This window comes from Marmota marmota, unplaced genomic scaffold (genome assembly GCF_001458135.2).
Source record: "Marmota marmota marmota unplaced genomic scaffold, marMar, whole genome shotgun sequence".
In the NCBI taxonomy this organism is placed as follows: domain Eukaryota; kingdom Metazoa; phylum Chordata; class Mammalia; order Rodentia; family Sciuridae; genus Marmota; species Marmota marmota.
This window is the reverse complement of record NW_026000082.1, coordinates 36,163,365-36,182,582: the sequence shown is the minus strand read 5'-3', so window position 1 is coordinate 36,182,582 and position 19,218 is coordinate 36,163,365. Positions and strand designations below refer to the sequence as shown.

At 41.9% G+C, this 19,218-nt stretch overlaps 1 protein-coding gene across 1 annotated transcript in view; it reads left to right on the top strand.

Moving 5' to 3' along the window:
• Positions 1-5,112: 5,112 nt before the first annotated feature.
• Tmem50a (transmembrane protein 50A) overlaps positions 5,113-19,218 on the top strand; it is a 24,544-nt gene continuing 10,438 nt past the window's right edge. Inside the window, exons 1-3 of the mRNA XM_015485490.2 lie at positions 5,113-5,271; positions 7,302-7,407; positions 9,392-9,504. Of these exons, the coding sequence (XP_015340976.1) occupies positions 7,315-7,407; positions 9,392-9,504 (206 nt within the window). The 5' untranslated portion in view covers positions 5,113-5,271; positions 7,302-7,314. The remainder of the gene's footprint in view (positions 5,272-7,301; positions 7,408-9,391; positions 9,505-19,218) is intronic.

Below are 19,218 nucleotides of genomic sequence, written 5' to 3'. Positions count from 1 at the left end.
CCTTTTTTTGGTGATGTTGTTTTGAATTCTAAAGCAACCTTCTTTCAAAAAAACAATGAGTTATTTTTTCAGTGTTAGGAGTTGATGTTGCAACTTACTCATAATATTAAATAACTCAGGTGCAGTCAACCTGTCCTTTCTAGGCTCCTTATGGCTTCTTCATAGGTCATCAAATAGTTCTGGACAAAAAGCATATAAGTTTCTGTTGTAGTTTAACACTTTTATTCATTCTCATCCTCAGTTTCTAAATTAAAGATGGACATTATCAGGATTTCTATTTATATATTTATTTATTTGTGATGCTAGGGATCAAACCCAGGGCCTTGTGCATGTAAGGCAAGCACTCTACCAACTGAGCTGTATCCTCAGCCTGATATTCTCCTTTTCTTGCATTTTGAGAAGGGGATTTTTTGGGCTGGGGATGTGGCTCAAGCGGTAGCACGCTCGCCTGGCATGCGTGCGGCCCGGGTTCGATCCTCAGCACCACATACAAACAAAGATGTTGTGTCCACTACACAACATCTTTGTTTGTATGTGGTGCTGAGGATCGAACCTGGGCCACACACATGCCAGGCGAGCGCGCTACCACTTGAGCCACATCCCTAGCACCACACCCCTTTTTAGCAGTCTTGTGTACAAGCTGAATAGGACATTAAGCATGTAAGATCTTTTCATTTTCTTTGGTAAGAAGCTTATAGACAGAATGGAATTTGCCAAAATTTACATGTGTGCTCTATGCTGAATAAGCAGATAGGTGAGCAAAATCTAGTCTGTATTTGGACAAGATGTCAGTAATTTTTTTATGTTTTCTGTGGTTTCATCAAAATCTTCACAGATATCAAGAAGACCATTTGAAACACAGTTTTTCAAATCAAAGTACCAAAGAGCTAGGGGGAACATTTTATGTGTGTGTGTGTTTTGCTGGGGACTGAACCCAGTGCTTTGTGCATGTAAGGCAAGCACTCTACCAGCTCTCGAACAGTTTTTTATTGCCATGATTCACTGCCGCAGTCCGGCTGCAGCAAAATAACCGGGGGGTGACGAACAACTTGTGTACGTTGATACAGCAGGAGTGGGAGCCGTTTATTGTAGGACAGGAGCGGTATTTATACATTCCACACAGCTTATCTTAATTAGCATAAACTAGATACATCAGTCAACCAATAAGGAATCTCCACACTTAATGGCTCGCTGACATTACTTCACAAACCACTCCCTCTGGCAATATGCCAGGCGCCATCCAGACTTGTTTACAGACTAACAATTCACTACTTGATATACTGTAGAGAGCATGATCACAGATAAGATCTGACCAAATCAGCTCTGAACTGCAAGGTGCTAACACACCTGTTATCAAAATTTCCCCTTTTGTTCGCCCACAGGACATTTAAGTTGCAACTTCTGAATCAGGAAATGCAACTTTACTCAGTTTTATAAAGCAATCAAGGGGATGATAGGATGATGAGTATCTATGTAGTATGCTCAAACTAATTCAGTGGCTACTGTTTTCAACTGAACATTGGTGTCTTTGGGGGACACCCTTTGCACTGATTCAAAAGAACTTTCATGTCTCATCCTGGACTTGGGAGATTCAGTCTCCATATGTGCTTCTATATCCCCTTCTCCATCATGCCCAAACCCACATTTCTGGGGGGGAGGAGAGGTATTGGGGATTGAACTCACAGCCACTCTCCATTGAGCTACATCCCCAATACTTTTTATTTTTGAGACAGGGTCTCACTAAGTTGCCCAGACTAGTCTCAACCTCAAAATTCTCCTGCCTCAGCCTCCTGAATTGCTGGGATACAGATAAGCATCACTACGCCCAGCTCCTCCCCAAATTCTTTTCTGTACCTCCTGCATGATCATGCTCTCTACAGCATATCAAGTGATTGTGGTGAATCAAGGCAATAAAAACTGTTTGCCCTAGCTCTTTGGTACTTCGATTTGAAAAACAAAAAAAACAGAGTTTCAAATGGTCTTCTTGACCTGTTTGAATAATTTACCTCCCTAAGCCAATTATATGTGTCTTTCACCTATCATTAAAATAAAGTAGCTGTTTACCTTTTGGTAATGTCTGGGTCATGCTGGCCCTGGCAGTGTACTCAGGATACTATCACAAAGTTAAAATTAGATGAGCAAAAGCACAACAGTTAACTGGAGGGATAACACCAAATATAACTTAAGCTGCACACGCTTCAGAATTTAAGTTTCTCTGAGGGAATCCATCAATGGAGGACCCATTACCATAAACCTAGGTAACAAATGCCAATTCAGCCTCCAGCAAAAGACAGACCACTGCCATATTCATTTACCGCTAAAAAAAGTATTTTTTACCATTTCAGGCTATTTTTTGGGCTACCATGTGGTTTTATATCACTCCTCCCAACTTTCCATGCTCTGCTGAAAACCACAACTTTTTGCACCCAAGAATGATTTCCTGAAATGTGGAACTTTCAATAACAATCCCAGACAATCCAGACTGGCTGCTCACTAAAAAAATAATCGCTTACTCTCCCATTTTTGTGGGTGACAGTCTGCTTGCTATTTTCAGGTTTGCTATTCCAACTTTAGCAAATTATATTTCATTACTCTTTATATTTATCTGAGATAAATCAAATAAAAATGGTGAATCACGTGTTTCTGGCAATAGTCCCTAAAGGCTTGAATAGAATGCTTTTTTTTTTTTTTTTTTTTGGTGCTGGGGATTGAACCCAGGGCCTTGTGAATGCAAGGCAAGCACTCTACCAACTGAACTATATCCCCAGCTAGAATGCATCTTGGCATCACTACTTGGTACACCTGCTCCACAGCTTATTTCTTTAGCTCTGAGACTCCTTGGCAAATCAAGGTAGGTTTTTTCTAAAGTTTTCCCTGCACTGTTTTCTGCTATTTCCAACAGCTCCATTCAGTCTCCAAAAGACAAACATAGACTCATTAATTCCATACATGTCCCCCAAAAGCTAAGAATGACAAAGCATCATTTTGTTATAACAGCAATATAAAATGCTTACTCATGTTTATAAATCACATGATAATGATGTAAAAGTAAAAAAAAAAAAAGAGAGAGAGACAGAATAAAAGAGAAAGGTAAGTCAATGCCTTTCCTCCTACAGTCACCAGGTAGCTTTAGTCAAGGTTTGAAAATGCTTCTAAGAGCAGGGCATGGTGGTACACACCTGTCATTCCAGCAACTCAGGGAAGGCTGAGGAGTATCACAAGTTCCAGGCTAGCCTCAGCAAATTAGCAAGACTCTAAGAAATTTAGGGAGAACCTGTCTCCAAATAAAACATAAAAAGGGCTAGGGATGTAGCTCAGTGGTAAAACACCCCTGGGTTCAATCCTCAGTATCCTCTTTAAAAAAAATGCTATAAATCGTAGGCAGGTAGCTCAGTGGTAGAGCACTTACGCACTATGTACAAAGCTGTGGCCTGGATCCCCAGCACTGAAAAAAAAATTAATAAATAAATAAACAGAAATGCAGCTAAGAGCTGGTAAACTAATGTTAGTCATTAATAGACATTAAAAAAGTTTCATTAAGTACTGCCTGCAGGGTCTGGGGGGTAGCTCAGTAGTACAGCTCATGTTTAGCTGAGTTGCGTCCTCAGCACAACCATTAAAAAAAGAAAAAAGAAAGAAAAGAAAAGAAACAATATAACAATTTTAGCCTAACCACACACTGGGTCCCCACCCCCCTACCCTGTTTCTCCTTTTCTTTCCCTTTTGTACCGGGGATGGAACCCAGGGGTACTTAACCACGGAGTCACATCCCTAGTCCTTTATGTTTTATTTTAGGGTCTCACTAAGTTTCTTAGGGTCCCGGAAAATTGCTGAAGCTGGCTTTGAACTTGCGATCCTCCTGCTTCAGCCTCCAAAGCCACTGCGATTACATGTATGTGCCACCGCACAATCGCTGTGTGCCTCTTTTAATGACAAATGTTGTTTTCCTGGATCTCTCCCTCGATCTGGCGGGTTCCGCTCGGTATACCATTGGGCCAAGGTCGCGTCGCGTAGGCTCTTTAATAGTACGACCTTCTCCAGGAGCAGGACCTGCTCCGGGATCGGTGCCGCGGAGACGGGTGATCCCTTCGGGACAGCAGCGGCGCCTCTCGGTACGGGCGCTGAGGGATCACGTCGGGCTCTGCGGGTGAAACCTCTAGCAGCACCTAACTCCACCAGGGGCGCCTTCTCCATCAGTCGAGCCCCTGACCCGCTTCGGTCCCCGGGCCGCCTCCCACTCCTGGACGCCGACTGGGACCCGGACTGAGAGCTTCTGCAAGAGGGGCTCCCTCGCCCGTCATTCGCGTGGCTAAGACATCTTTGCTCCCGGCTTATCTTCCTTTCTTTGAAAACGGTTGCTTCCCGAAAATCCAGGATATCTCCTAAATAAATAGTGGTTCTCAACCTTTTCCCCCGGAGGGCGTATTGGGCAAAGCCTGGAGACACCTTTGGTTGTGACAACCGCTTGCAAACATTGGGTGGACGGCAGGTGAGCACAAGACAGCCGCCCACAAACAGAATTATCCGACCCCCAAAGTGAGTAGGACCGAGGCTGAGACATCTTTCCCTGAAACAAACCGCCAAGGTCAAGTCCTGAAACAGGGTCGCGGAGGCCGGGCTGGAGCTCAGGGAACCCACTGACAAGCCAAAGTGACAAGCCCCGCCTCCAGACTCGAGCCTGCCCCTCGCCGGGAGGTGGAGCTGCGGAGCTCCGACAAAAGCAAACAGTACTTTAAAGGCCTGAACACGTAGGGCTGCGAGTCCGCAAGCCACCACGTTTTGCACCACGGGACCCGAATCTTCACCTGCCGTACACACCTGAGTTAGCGGCGGGACCAACCTCATCACTAAAAAATGCGCCGCGTCACTCAAGACGGACACTAAGGTCTAATGGACGCCTCCCTTTCTAGAGCTTAGGACACAGATAGACTTCTCACACTCAGCCTCGAAAGGCTTGCTCGGCTCCAGTACGTCCCGCATTCAGCACCAAACGTGAACTTGGCAAAGATGACTCCCCACCAACCGCGCCTGAGCATGCGCAGACGCGTCGGCGCGGTGGGCGTGGCTCCCCTAGGGCCGCCCCGTCTCCTCTCCGCGTCCCGCCCTCCGCCCTGTCTCCGCTTGCGCATCGGGCCCGGGGCGGAGCTGCTACATCCGGGCGTCTGGCGGCCTGTGGCTGTTTTGTTTTCTTGGCCGAAAGTCGGGGAAAGTGAGGCTGCCCGGCGCGACGCGACCCGGGGCTCCGGACCTACTGCACCCGCGGGGCTGGATGTAAGTGCCCAGGGGCAGTGGGGGCGCGGCCGCCGGCCTCCCAGGCCTTACAGCCTTGACTGACGCGGTCGCATCGGGTTCCCCGCCCTGCGGGAGGCTGCGGGGTCGGGCTGTGCCCTGCTGGACCCTCCCCGGCCACTTCCTGCCGTCCTGCGCCCGGTCCTGCGCCCCGTCCTGCGCCCAGCGGCCAGACCCCCCGGGCTCGGAGGAGTGGGGCGGTCGAGAGGGCACGGCGGGCCTACCCCTGGGTCCTGGGACCCCCCCCGACCCCCCGACTTCAAGGCTGGAAGAGACCCCCGAGAGGGAGTGTAGTCCGGCTGGGTCGCACGGCCGCGACTCAGCCGGGACCCGCGTCACCTCCCCCCGGCGCGTCCACCCCCAGAGCTGGAGTCCCTCGGCCGCGCGGAGCGTGGGCTGCGGCGGGCTGCGGCGTTGCCTGCAGCGGATGCGGGGCGGGGCCGCTGTGCGAACCGAAAACCAAACTGGGTTCCTGTTCCTCCCAGGGAAGGAGAAAAGGGTGGATTTTCAGAATGGAACTCATCCCACATGCTAGTAGCCTTGGTTATTATCATCGGTTTTCGTAAGGAAGCTAAAAATTGAAGTGGTTGCACTTTTTAGGACATCCTGGGTTTTGGACATCCGTAACTGCTGGCTGCAGAGCAGCTCAGTGCACGGGTTCTGATTTGCGGCAGGAGTTGGGGTATTTCTGGAACGTTAGCAAGTTACACGTAATTCAGGCTCGGCGTGGAGGAGTGTTGTATGTAATTTGTTACAGTTTAGTTCTGCTGTGATGATTTAAATAGAAGTGGATTATTTATTTATAGTCTGAATTAATATGAACCTCAGTTACGTGCTTTTGAGGGAGGGGGTTCTGTTAGAACCAGAACTAGAGGTATTAAAATAAGATTTTTTTTTTAATAGAAATGACACCAAAAGGTTTGGAAAAGGAAAAAAAAAATGAGGTGAAAGAAAGTGATGTGGGTAGAGGTAAAATGCAGTGGGGTGTTTTCTTTTTATTCTTTTTATATCTGGATATGAAGAAATATACGTTTTATGATAAAAATGTGTAAATTTCCACGTGAAATTTTAAAAAATCAGGTTCTGTGCTCTTAACTCAGCCAAAGTTTATCACTCCCCCACTGTCCCCAGGACGTCAGTGCTCCTGGACTGTAAATATCAAAAACAAATAATAACTTAGTTTGGAATTAAAGCAATACAAAAGAATTCTTGTGAGTTAGTCATCATTATACTGTTATTTAACATCATTTAAATGATCACTTAGGACTGGGGATATAGCTCAGTCGGTAGAGTACTTGCCTTGCATGCACATGGCCCTGGGTTCAATCCCCAGCACCATGAAAGAATAAATAAATAAATAAATGATCACTTAATGTTCTAAATAGGATGTGACAGCTTTCAGAAGTTAAATTCTTACTTTTTTTTCAATATTTGGATACCCACCTTTGTTCATATTACTTAAATGTACCAAAACTGTCTTTTTTTTTTTTTTTTTAAACAGTATTAGAGTAAACCCAGGGTCACTCTACCACAGAGCCATGTCCCCAGCCCCTCTTAAATTTTCCAGGCTGATTTTGAACTTGTGATCCTCCTGCTTCAGCCTCCCTAGGCCCTGGGACCAGATTTTGTTTTTCAAAGTTATGTGGCAGTTCATCAGAAGCTAAATTGAATATTCTGAAGCAATATGTGGAACCAAAATATTTTACTTGTGTTAATTCTCTTTTGGGGGGCAGGTATATTGAGGATTGAACCCAGGGATGCTTTATCACGCTACATCCCCAGTCCATTTTATCTTTTATTTATTTATTTATTTATTTTTTGAGACTGAATCTTTCTAAGTTGCTGAAGGTCTCACTGGGTTGCAGAGGTTGGCCTTCAACTGCCTCAGCCACCTTGCCTAGTTAACTGTATTAAGTTATTCTTGAGCTAGTAACTATTTTCCACGAACACAAATCAGGTTCGAAGAGTAAATGAAAATGCTTTATTTAGTTGTGTTTTGTTTTCTTTTTAAGTGATCTGAAAAAAATGTCTGGATTTCTAGAAGGTATGAGATGCTCGGAATGCATTGATTGGGGGGAAAAACGAAATACTATTGCCTCTGTTGCTGCCGGTGTTCTGGTAAGTGTCACTGATAATTTTGTCTATTATTGTGACGTGTTTTTGCTTATGTTTTGAATTCTTCGTGATGTTTCAAAATATGGACTCTTTTTTTAACTTTTTTTAAAATTGTTTATTTTATTTATTTGTATGTGGTGCTGAGAATCGAACTCAGTGCCTCACGCATGCTAAGCAAGTACACTACCACTGAGCCATAACCCCAACCCCCTGGACTCTTTTTAAAATATATTTTTTATATAGATGGACCTTTATGTTTTTCATCTTTTTTTAAAGACAGAGAGAGAATTTTTTAATATTTATTTTTTAGTTTTCGGCAGACACAACATCTTTATTTGTATGTGGTGCTGAGGTTCGAACCCAGCGCCGCATGCATGCCAGGCGNGGCCTAAACTCACAATTCTCCTGCCTCAGCCTTCTGAGTTGCTGAGATTACAGGCAAGTACCACCATACTGACTTCTTATAAACATTTTTTTTTTTAATATTTATTTTTCTAGTTTTCAGCGGACACAACATCTTTATTTGTATGTGGTGCTGAGGATCGAACCCAGGCTGCACGCATGCCAGGCGAGCGCACTACTACTTGAGCCACATCCCCAGCTCCTTATAAACATTTTTTAAAGTTTTATTATTATTTTTCCGTGAAGAAAATATTTTGAAGCCAGGCAGAGCGGTGCATGCCAGTAATCCCAGCTATTCAGGAGGCTGAGGCAGGAGGGTCACAAGTTCCAGGTCAGCTTGAGCATTTAGCAAACCCTGTCTCAAAATAAAAAATTAAAATGGCTGGGTATGTAGCTCAGTGGTAGAGCATGCCTGGTTTTAGTCCCCAGTACCACAAAAAAAGAAAAGAAATTTGAATACATCAATCTGAGAGTTAAAAAAAATAGTGAGTCATTACTCATGCTAGCCAATAAAAATGTCATTAATAGCTTATGGATCTGTTTTTAACCTAATAGGAGTAACTTGATTAATCTACAATTGCTATTTTAAATAATTGCCAGAAGATGGCAATTTCTAGAGCTAACTGGGTCAGGGATGGGAACAGGGGTAGAATAGGTGGTTACTTTCAAAACCTTCAATCTTCTTGTCAGAATTTGGTTACTTTTATTATAAATTTCTGCTCAGATGATAAAAATATCTATGTAGTTTTGTTTTATTATGTATCTGCCCTTGATAATATCCATAACCAAATTTCAGTTAGATAGATTATGATCTGGTATTCAAATTGTATTAAACTCATATCTGAAACCATCTAAGACTATACTGTAATTCATCAGGAGGAGAAGCAGTACTGCAGAGCTGTTATTCCACGACACTCAGAGGACAGCTAACTCTACAAACAATAATTGTTCCCCATTTTTAGTTTAAATAATTTTTCTTCATTTTAATCATGTCTTCCTACAGGCCTGTAATACATCAGTAACAGGGCAATTCTTGGGTCACTTGGAATCTGATCTGTTTTTTTTTAGTTGTAGTTGGACACAAAAACCTTTATTTTATTTATTTATTTTTATCTGGTGCTGAGGATGGAACCCAGAGCTCTACTGCTGATCCACAACCTCAGCCCCTGATCTAGTTCTCTTTTTTTCCATAACATTATTGTAACTTTTTTCTAGTTCACAAAGTTAGATTGAATACTTTATTACAACAATATAAAGTAACAATTGAAAGACTTTAGGGCATGTAATGCTTAACCAGCTATTAAGCCACGTGCAAATTATATGCAAGAAACAGAACATTTAAGAAATTTTTGAAACTCATTAGAAGGGACCTCTTCACTTAAATACCTTGTCTTCATTCCAGCCAGTCAGATGTGATAGTGCTGATATATATATGTGTGTGTGTGTGTGTGTGTGTGTGTGTGTGTGTGTGTGTGTGTGTGTATATATATATATATATATATACTACTCATATATATATATGAGTAGTGTGAGAGAGAGAGAGAGAGATAGGGTCTCTCATTGGTGTCATCTGTTTTTGTTTCAGTTTTTTACAGGTTGGTGGATCATCATAGATGCAGCTGTTATTTATCCCACTATGGAAGAGTTCAACCACTCGTACCATGCCTGTGGTGTGATAGCAACCATTGCCTTTCTCATGTAAGTGCCATTGTTATTGACAGCACCTGCATAGGTCACCACAAGGTCAAATTGTTTTATGTATAATTGCAAGATTTTAAAATATTATCAAGTTAAAATGTTGGGCATGATTTCAAAATCAAATAGTGGAGAAGGGCGTAAAGAAAAGTGACAGTCCTCTTTTCCAGTCTTCCTTCTGTTCTCTCCCATGTCTGTCTCCCCCTTTTCTCAGCTAGACTTTTATTTCTGCACTGCTAGAATTTAAAACCTCACATTTAAATCAAAAAACATGTTTAGGGAGGCTTAGACAGGAGGATCATGAGTTCAAAGCCAGCCTCAGCAAAAGCAAGGCACAAGCAACTCAGCGAGACCCTGTCTCTACATAAAATACGAAAGAGGGCTGGAGATGTGGCTCAGTGATCGAGTGACCCTGAATTCAATCCCTGGTACCAAAAAAAAAAAAAAATCCAAATACTTTATCTAAGGGATTATTAATTCTTCCCTCAAATATTTATTAAGCTTTTGTATTCCAGGTTCCTGTTCTAGGTGCAGGAGATACAGTAGTGATTAAAATAGAGAAAAATTCTAGCCCTTATGGAATTATACTCTAATGAGTGGGAAGACAGCAGCTAAGGAGAAGTTAAATTCACAGCATGTTACATGATGATGAGTGCAAGGAAGAAACGCAGAGAAGGAGCTGGGAGCTCTGAACAGGATGGGTAGACATTTTATATAGAATCCAGGAAGCTCTCACAAGAAGGTGGTTTTAGTAAAGATTGGAAAGAAATGAAGGAGCTGACCGTGGGGATAGACAGCAGAGGATCATCCAGGCAGATGAACAGCAGGTTCTCTGCTCTACAAAGGCTCTATGGCAGGGCGACGCACGTGACTGGAGAGTGTGATCAAGGGAGAGGGTGATGGGCAAGGTGGCAGAGCTTCTCTGTCACGTGGTATAGAGCAAAGCAATGTGAGGACTTTGCATCATTGTGAGTGTGATGGAAGCTGTTGGAGAGTTTTGAGGAGAATGATGTGATCTGACTTAACAGGATCATTTCCTCCTTAGAGACAGTAGACAAGGCCAGATGCAGTGGTGCACACCTGTAATTCCAGCAACATGGGAGGCCGAGAAGGAGAATCCAGCCTCAGCAACTTAATGAGACCCCGTCTCAAAAAATAAAAAAGGACTGGAGACATGGCTGAGCACACCCCTGGGTTCAATCTCCAGGACCAAAAAGAAAAAAACAATTAACACAATTCACTGCAAAGCCAGTGTATTATGATAGCAGTTTGAATATTGTAACTCCTCACTTCTCAACAGATTTTCAAATGTGTTTTGACAATATTCTTATACTCTGTGAGCTTCTCAAATCCCTGCAGTACGTTAATTTGTTTCATACTTGGGTGGTGCTTTTCTTTTGTTTTTTTTAGTCGTTGATGGACTTTTGTTTATTTATGTGTGGTTCTGAGAATCGAACCCAGTACCTCACACGTGATAGGCAAGGACTCTGCCACTGAGCCCCAGCCCTCCTTTCTTACTTAGTACTGTTTTTCCTGGCATTTCTGGTTGCCTTGTTGACAAAAAGAATTATGTTTGCTGGAGGGCCCCTTTCATTCTGCTAAAAGCCATTCTGGGTTGCTTACTGTGTGGACTGAAATATAATCATGTTCAGCTTTATGTTTTTCCTGGAGTTTCTAGCTGCCTTTTCTCTCTTTTCTTGCATATTCTGTCATCATTCCAAAGTCTCAGTGATGTTTGTTACTGTATCATTATCCACTTTGGTCTAGAGCTCTCCATTCCAAAAGCCCCAGTCGGTTTCAGTGTGAAGTGTATAAGTGTATAAGCCACCTGTAGAGCTGCACAGTGGAACTTCCCCTCCCCGTTGCCTCAGGATTGGGCCCACTTTTTTCCCTAGTTTCCAGTCTTCACCTTTCATACTCATTTTGCTGGACCCGATGCTCAAACAACTCTAAGAAATAATATGAGAAGGTAAGCTCTCGGATCCTTGTTTGTCTGAAAATGTTTCCATTTTCCCTCTTGCTGTATTCATAGGTTGGTTAGATGTAGAATTCTAGGTTCGGTGTCATTTTACCTCAGAACCTGGAGTCCCTGCCCTGGGGTCATTGACGGCATCTGATCTTATCCTTCCTGTGCTTGCTGAGAAGACTCAGAGGACTCGCGTGTTAATCTTGCTTCAGGAGATTGTCTTGGGTTCTGTCTTTGAGAATGAAACTGTCACCTCTCTGGCACTCCTCTTGGAGGCGACTACCTTGTTAGCTTCTCCTGTCTCTCTTTTTGCTCCACATTCTAGGAAATCACCTCGGTATCATCTTCTCACCTGAGCCATATTTTCATTTCAGGTCTTGTTTTTTTTTGTGTTTGTGTATTTTTTTTTTTTTTTAAATTTCCAAGGGTTTTCTTGTTTGAAGTGCCTTTATGCTTCTTCTGTGTTAGCCCTCAAGGTCGACTATTTATCTGACATGCTGCAGGCCTCTGCTGCAGTGTCTGGTGGCTCTTGTTATCTACTACTTGAACTTTTTTTTTTTTTTAAGATCTTATAGTAGGGCTGGGGATGTGGCTCAAGCGGTAGCGCGCTCGACTGGCGTGCGTGCGGCCCGGGTTCGATCCTCAGCACCACATACAAACGAAGATGTTGTGTCTGCCAATAACTAAACAATAAATATTTAAAAAAAAAAAAAAGATCTTATAGTAGGGCTTGGGATGTGGCTCAAGCAGCAGCGCGCTCGCCTGGCATGCGTGCGGCCTGGGTTCGATCCTCAGCACCACATACAAATAAAGATGTTGTGTCCCCTGAAAGCTAAAAATAAATAAATAAATAAAATATTAAAAATTCTCTTTCTCTTAAAAAAAGATCTTATAATAGGCCTTTAATACATATTAGAGTCTTTCCCATTTTTTTTATATTTATTTTTTAGTTGTAGTTCAACACAATACCTTTATTTCACTTATTTATTTTGATGTGGTGCTGAGGATTGAACCCATGGTCCTGCATGTGCAAGGTGAGCACTCCACCACTGAGCCAAAATCCTAGCCCCCTCATTTTTAAATATATATCATTAAGCATGATAACAAGCACATTAAAACATTCAAAATAATTTTGCATGTAGTTTAAGAATTTTTAGATTCATATTCAGTCTGTACCACATTTTTATGAGGAAGGAGTTGTGATTCCCCTTTACTAAATAAGAAAACTGAAAGGTAGAGGTTAAACTATTTGCCCAATAGTTACTCGCTCCTGAGCCTATTTGATCACTTCAGCCCACTGTAATCAGGCTTTCTGCCGGCCCACCATTTCACTGAAACCTTTTTCTAAGTGATTTCTCCATTGCCAAATCCAAAGATGATTTTGGTCTTATTGTATTCCTCCTCTCAGTAGCACTTAACACAAGTGATCACTTCCTTTTTCTTTTTTTTTTTTAATTGATCAATTTATTTTACAGTAGAATGCATTTTCACATGTAGTACACAAATGGTGCACAACTTCTCATTCCTCTGGCTGCACATGGTTCAGAGTCACTCCAGTAATCGCACACGTATATAGGATATTAATATCCATCTCTTTCTACCGTCCTTCCCATTCACACAGCCAGCCCCTCCCCCGACTCTCCTCTACACAAACAAAAGTTCCTTCCTTCCTTCTCTATCCCCCTGCCCCACTATGGATCAGCATCTGTTTATCAGAGAAAACATTTGGCTTTTGGTTTTTTGGGATTGGCTTATTTCACTTAGCATGATATTTTCTAGTTCCATCCATTTACCTGCAAATGCCATAATTTCATTATTCTTTTAGTCTGAGTAATATTCCTGTGTGTGTGTGTGTGTGTGTGTGTGTGTGTATCACATTTTCTTTATCCATTCATCCGTTAAAGGGCATATAGATTGGTTCCATAGTTTAGCTATTGTGAATTGAGCTGCTATAAACATTGATGTGGCTGTGTCACTATACTATGCTGATTTTAAGTCCTTTGGGTATAAACTGAGGAGTGAGATAGCTGGGTCAAATGGTGGTTCCATTCCCAGTTTTCTGAGGAATCTCCATACTGCTTTCCATAGTGGTTGCACCAATTTGCAGTCCCACCAGCAATGTATGAGTGTACCTTTTCCCCCACATCCTTGCCAGCACTTATTGTTGCTTGTATTCTTGATAATTGCCATTCTGATTGGAGTGAGATGAAATTGCATTTCTCTAATTGTAAGAGAGGATGAAAATTTTTTCATATGTTTGTTGATTGATTGTATATCATCTTCTGAGAAGTGTCTGTTCAGATCCTTAGCCCATTTATTGGTTGGGTTATTTGGGTTTTTTGGTGTTAAGTTTTTTATATACCCTGTAGATTAGTGCTCTTTCAGAGATGCATGTGATGAAGATTTTTTCCCATTATGTAGGCTCTCTCCATTGCATTATTGTTTCCTTTGCTGAGAAGAAGCTTTTTAGTTTGACTCCATCCCATTTATTGATTCTTGATTTTACTTCTTGCACTTTAGGAGTCTTGTTCAGGAAGTCAGGTCCTAAGCCAACATGATGAAGATTTGGGCCTACTCTTTTTTTTTTTTTTTAATATTTTTTAGTTGTTGATGTACCTTTATTTTATTTATCTTTATATGTGGTGCTGAGGATTGAACCCAGTGCCTCAAACATGCTAGGCAAGTGCTCTGCCACAGAGCTACAACCCCACCCATACTTTTTCTTCTATTAGGCACAGGGTCTCTGATCTAGTGTCTAAGTCTTTGATCCAGTTTGAGTTGATTTTTGGGCAGGGTGACAGAGGTTCAGTTTCATTCTGCTACATATGAATTTCCAGTTTTCCCAGCACCATTTGTTGAATAGGCTATCTTTTCTCCAGTGTGTGTTTTTGGCGCCTTTGAAATAACTGTATTTATGTGGATTTGTCTCTGTGTCTTCAGTTCTGTACCATTGGCCTATATGTCTATTTTGGTACCAATACCATGCCTTTTTTGTTACTATTGCTCTGTAATATGGTTTAAGGTCTGGTATTATGATGCCTCCTGCTTCATTCTTTTTGTAAGGACTGCCTAGCTATTCTGGGTCTCTTATTTTTCCAAATGAATTTCATGATCGCTTTTTCTAGTTCTGTGAAGAGTGTCATTGGGATCACTACTTGAACTTTCGATTGACCTGTTTCTGAGGGATACAGATTCTAAGTGCAGGCTCCTCTTAATCTGTGTTGATTTATATTCCACAAATGTAAAGAAAACTTCATCTGCTGAGAACTACCTCATATTCTTTTTGTTTTTCTGGTATTGTATTTTTTTCCTCCCTATACTTTCATTTTTAATTAGGCTTTTGGGAGGGAGATGAAACGGGGAGTCATTTTTCTGACCTTTTTAACCCAAATCTTTGTGGGGTTTTTTTGTTTGTTTTGTTTTGTTTGTTTTGTGGGGGGAGGTAACCAGGGAATGAAACCAGAGGCACTTAACCACTGAGTTTTGTTATTGTTGTTTGTTTGAGATCAGGGTCTCGCTGAGTTTCTTAGGGCCTTGCAAAGTTGTGGAGGCTGGCTTTGAACTTGTGACTTGTGATCCTTATGCCTCAGCCTCCTGAGTCTCTGGGATCACAGACATGTGCCACTGAGCCCCGCAAGTGGTGTTTTTTTTTTTATCTTCCTCTATTATATTAAAACATAACATCAAATATATTCGGTGAGGAACCCAAAGTGCAGAGATCATATTACATCTTAATAAGTCTTTGCTTATGTATAGACCCGTATAAGCACCACCCAGATCAAGACTGAAACATTTTCATCACCCTGGAATGTTGTCTTGCTTTTTTGCCAGTCAGTACTCCAGCACCCCAGCACACGCCCCTGCCCTGACCTCCCTCACTGACAGGTTTCTGCACGAGTTCTCTCTTCTAGCTTTCACCTGACCCTATTGGCATCTCCCATGTTGATTTCAAGTTCTCCCTGTGCTTCTGTAAGGGTAATGTGGCTCTGATGGGCTACCTCAGCAGCAGAACAGTTAACCATGCACAGGGAAAGGGTCTGGCCTCAGGAGCCACCTGCTAAGCAAAGGGCTGGAGTCTTTTTCTTTGAAGTTCAGCTGGTAAGCAGCTGTTTCTAGTTCCTTCCATTTTGTTGCAATTTATTTTATTGTAGCGATTTTGCTGCTAAAGACCCTTGAGAGAGCTGGCACATTTATGTTTCAACCTTGGTCCCAACTAAAAAGTTTTATTTTTGTTATATTGTTCATTCATTTTGTCCTCAGATCTTTAAAAAAAATCATTTTGTTCCACTGTGGAGCAGTAGCAGCCCTGATTGGAGGAACGTGCTGAGGAGGTTGAGTAGACTGTGCCACACAGTGTCCCTGCCGGGGGTCTGGCACTTAGCCATCACAGAGCTGACTCAGGTCTTCATTAGATTTCGCCATCTGTTTGGCTTCAGTGTACGTCTTTTCAAGGTAGTGTCCAACCATGACCCAGCTGGCCTTTTAAGCCAGAATTCTTAATTGTAATTCAAGTGCATAGGAGTCAAAGAGCAGCTACTTTTTTGTTAATTACTTGTTGATTGATTAATTGATGAATTAATTTTGAAGTACTGAGGATTAAACCCAGGGGCGTTCTACCACTAAGCTACATCCCTAGCCCTTTTTATTTATTTTTTATTTGTAAGATAGGGTCTCACTAAATTGCCCAGGTTAGCTTTGAACTTTCAATCCTCCTGCTTCAGCCTCCCAAGTAGCTGGGATTACAGGCATGTGCTATCACACCTGGCTTTTTCTCTTACTTATAAAGTTCTAGGGGCTGGGGTTATGGCTCAGGGGTAGAGCACTTGCCTAGCATGCACAAGACACTGGGTTCGATCCTCAGCACCACATAAATATAAACTAAAGATTTCATGTCCACCTATAACTAAAAAGTAAATATTTTTTTTAAAAAAGTTCTAGTGTGGCTTTTAAAATGTTAGTAAATGTTTTATGTATTACTCTTTTTAATTAAAAATGCAGAATATACCAGATGCAGAAGAGAAACAGAAGTTACCAATAATCCCACCAAATTATAACATTTTGATATTTGTTCCACCTTTTTTTATACATATATTTTTATTTACTTATTTTTTATTTTTTTGTAGTTGGACAGAATGCCTTATATTTTATTTGTATGTGGTACTAAGGTTCGAATCCACTGCTTCACACATGCTAGGCAAGCTCTCTGCCGCTGAGCTATAACCCCAGCCCTATACATATATTTTTAAAGTAGTAGTCAACTTATTTCTCCTTTCCTATACTCTTTTTTTTTTTTTTTGGTACCAGGGATTGAACTTGGGTGCTCAAACACTGAGCCACATCTCTAGCCCTATTTTGTATTTTAGAGACAGGGTTTTACTGAGTTACTTAGTGCCTGGCTATTGCTGAGACTGACTTTGAACTTGAGATCCTCCTGTCTTAGCCTCCAGAGTTGCTGGGATTACAGGTGTGTGCCACTGCGCCCAGCCCCCTTTTCTATACTCTTAAACTGAATGATTGATTGATTGGTACTGGGGATTGAACCCAGGGCTCCTTACCACTGAGCCACAACCCATTCCTTTTTATTTTTGTTTTGAGACAGAGTCTCAGTAAGTTGCTTGGGGCCTTGCTAAGTTGCAGAGGCTGGCTTTGAACTTGTGATCCTATCGCCCCAGGCTCCCAAGTTGCTGTGATTACATGCATGTGCTACTGTGCTCAGCTTTTCCTCCATTCTTCCTGACAAAGTTTAGTTCAGATACCATTAGGTGGGGTCAGGGATGACAGACATCCTCAGTGGAGGGCCAGGTGCCTGCCAGGGCTAAGGCAGGGTGGTAAGTGTCTGCACAGGTGGACAGCCACCTCTGGCTCTTAGGTCTGCACAGGATGGGTGGTGGGGCTGTAGGGAGGGCCGTGAGAAGACAGTCCTAGAGGGATGTGGGAGTCTTTCGCAGGGTGACAAGGCTGTCCATAATGGGGTTGAAGAACAGTCGAAGGACAGCTATACCCCCAAAACAAAGAGTGCACCTAACACCCAGATCTTAGGTTATAAATACCATTCTCTACTGAAAGGGTTCCAGCTCTTTTTTGTTTTGTTTTGTTTTGTTTGTTTCTTTTTAGCTGTAGATGGACACAATACCTTTTTATTTTATTTATTTGTTTTTATGTGGTGCTGAGGATCGGACCCAGTGCCTCACACATGCCGGACGTGTGTGCTACCCCTGAGCCCCAGCCCCAGCCCATCTCCAGCTCTTTAAGCACATGGCTGCTTCTAGAGTTCGGGCACACAACACGCGAGGAGAGTGCACCCTCCGAGAAACGCTCACCGATAGGTGGGATGTGTCAAAAGAACCTCAAGGACATTTCGACATTCAAGGCACCCTCAGGAGTCACATGAGGGACAGATAAATAATGGTAGAAATATACTTTAACCTTCAAATAAAATAGGAATCTATGGCTCTATAATGATATGAATAAATACAAAAATAAAAAGAAAATTTGTTTATAGCAGGACACATGTAGTACTTCCCCACAGAATACGAGCTGTCTTGGGAGAAACCTAAGGTGAAGTCTGGTAGATCCCACCTAAGAATCAAAGTCAACGTCATCATCAATGGGACAAATCAAAGCCCTGTGCCACCCGCTGGATGCATTGACAAGAACTCTGTTGCTTGTGTGTTCTTTCTGCAGCAGATGCGTCTCCAAGATTAGTCATGAGACTTTAAGCAAACCCTAATGAGGGAGAGTCTAAAAAATAACTGTCTTGAGCTCTTCAAAAGCATCAAGGTTATAAAAGTCATAAAAGGCTGAGGAAATGTTCCACTGTGAGGACAAAAGTGTCCCATGATTCTGGACAAGATCCTTTTGCTAGTGAGGACGTAAGTGGGGAAGCTCAGATAGGGTCCGTAGCCTAGATGATTCAGGGATCATGGTTTTGATTGTTGTGGTTCTATAGAATTATCGTATTTGTAAAAATAAGTAGGAATTTCTGGGGTTATGAGGTATCGAGTTGAAAAATGTCAAATGCTGCAGGAAAAAAAATTATACTGTTCTGTAAATTTGAGAATAAATATGTCCCAATGCCAGACAAAAAAGTAGAAATCGTTCACTCCAAATGTACCTAATGGTGGAGAGAAGGGCAAGGTATCTCATAGAGAGCTATGAAGTTTATTCATGTGGCTCAGCAAGGAAAAACAAGAGCTAAAAATCACTAACCTGAACATTTGCATTTTTTTAATATGAAGGTTATTTTAAAATAAATTTTATGTATAAAACTTAGTATTGAATTCATAAAAAATAATTGTAAGTATTTTGAATCATTCTAAAACTTTGATTTGTATGAGTAAGTTAAGACCTCATGTTATTGTGTAAAACAATTAGGAGGTAAATGTATTTTTCAACACTTTTATTGAGCATCTACTTTATGCCAAGCCTTGGTCTAGCACTGAGAATAAAAATGGGAAGCAGGATAGACATGGCTCTGCCCTCATGAATCTTACATTTTAGTTTCACACACACCAAGTGGGTATATGTAAGACGAATGCAATATTTTTTACTTGTTTTAATTAGTTATACATGACAGTAGAATGCATTTATGCACTTTGATATATCATACATAGATGGGATATAATTTCATTTTTCTCAGTGTACATGTTGCAGAGTCATATTGATCATGTAGTCACATATATACATACATATTAATGTCTGTTTCATTTTACTATCTTCCCTATCCCCACATCCCCTCCCCTCCCCTCCCC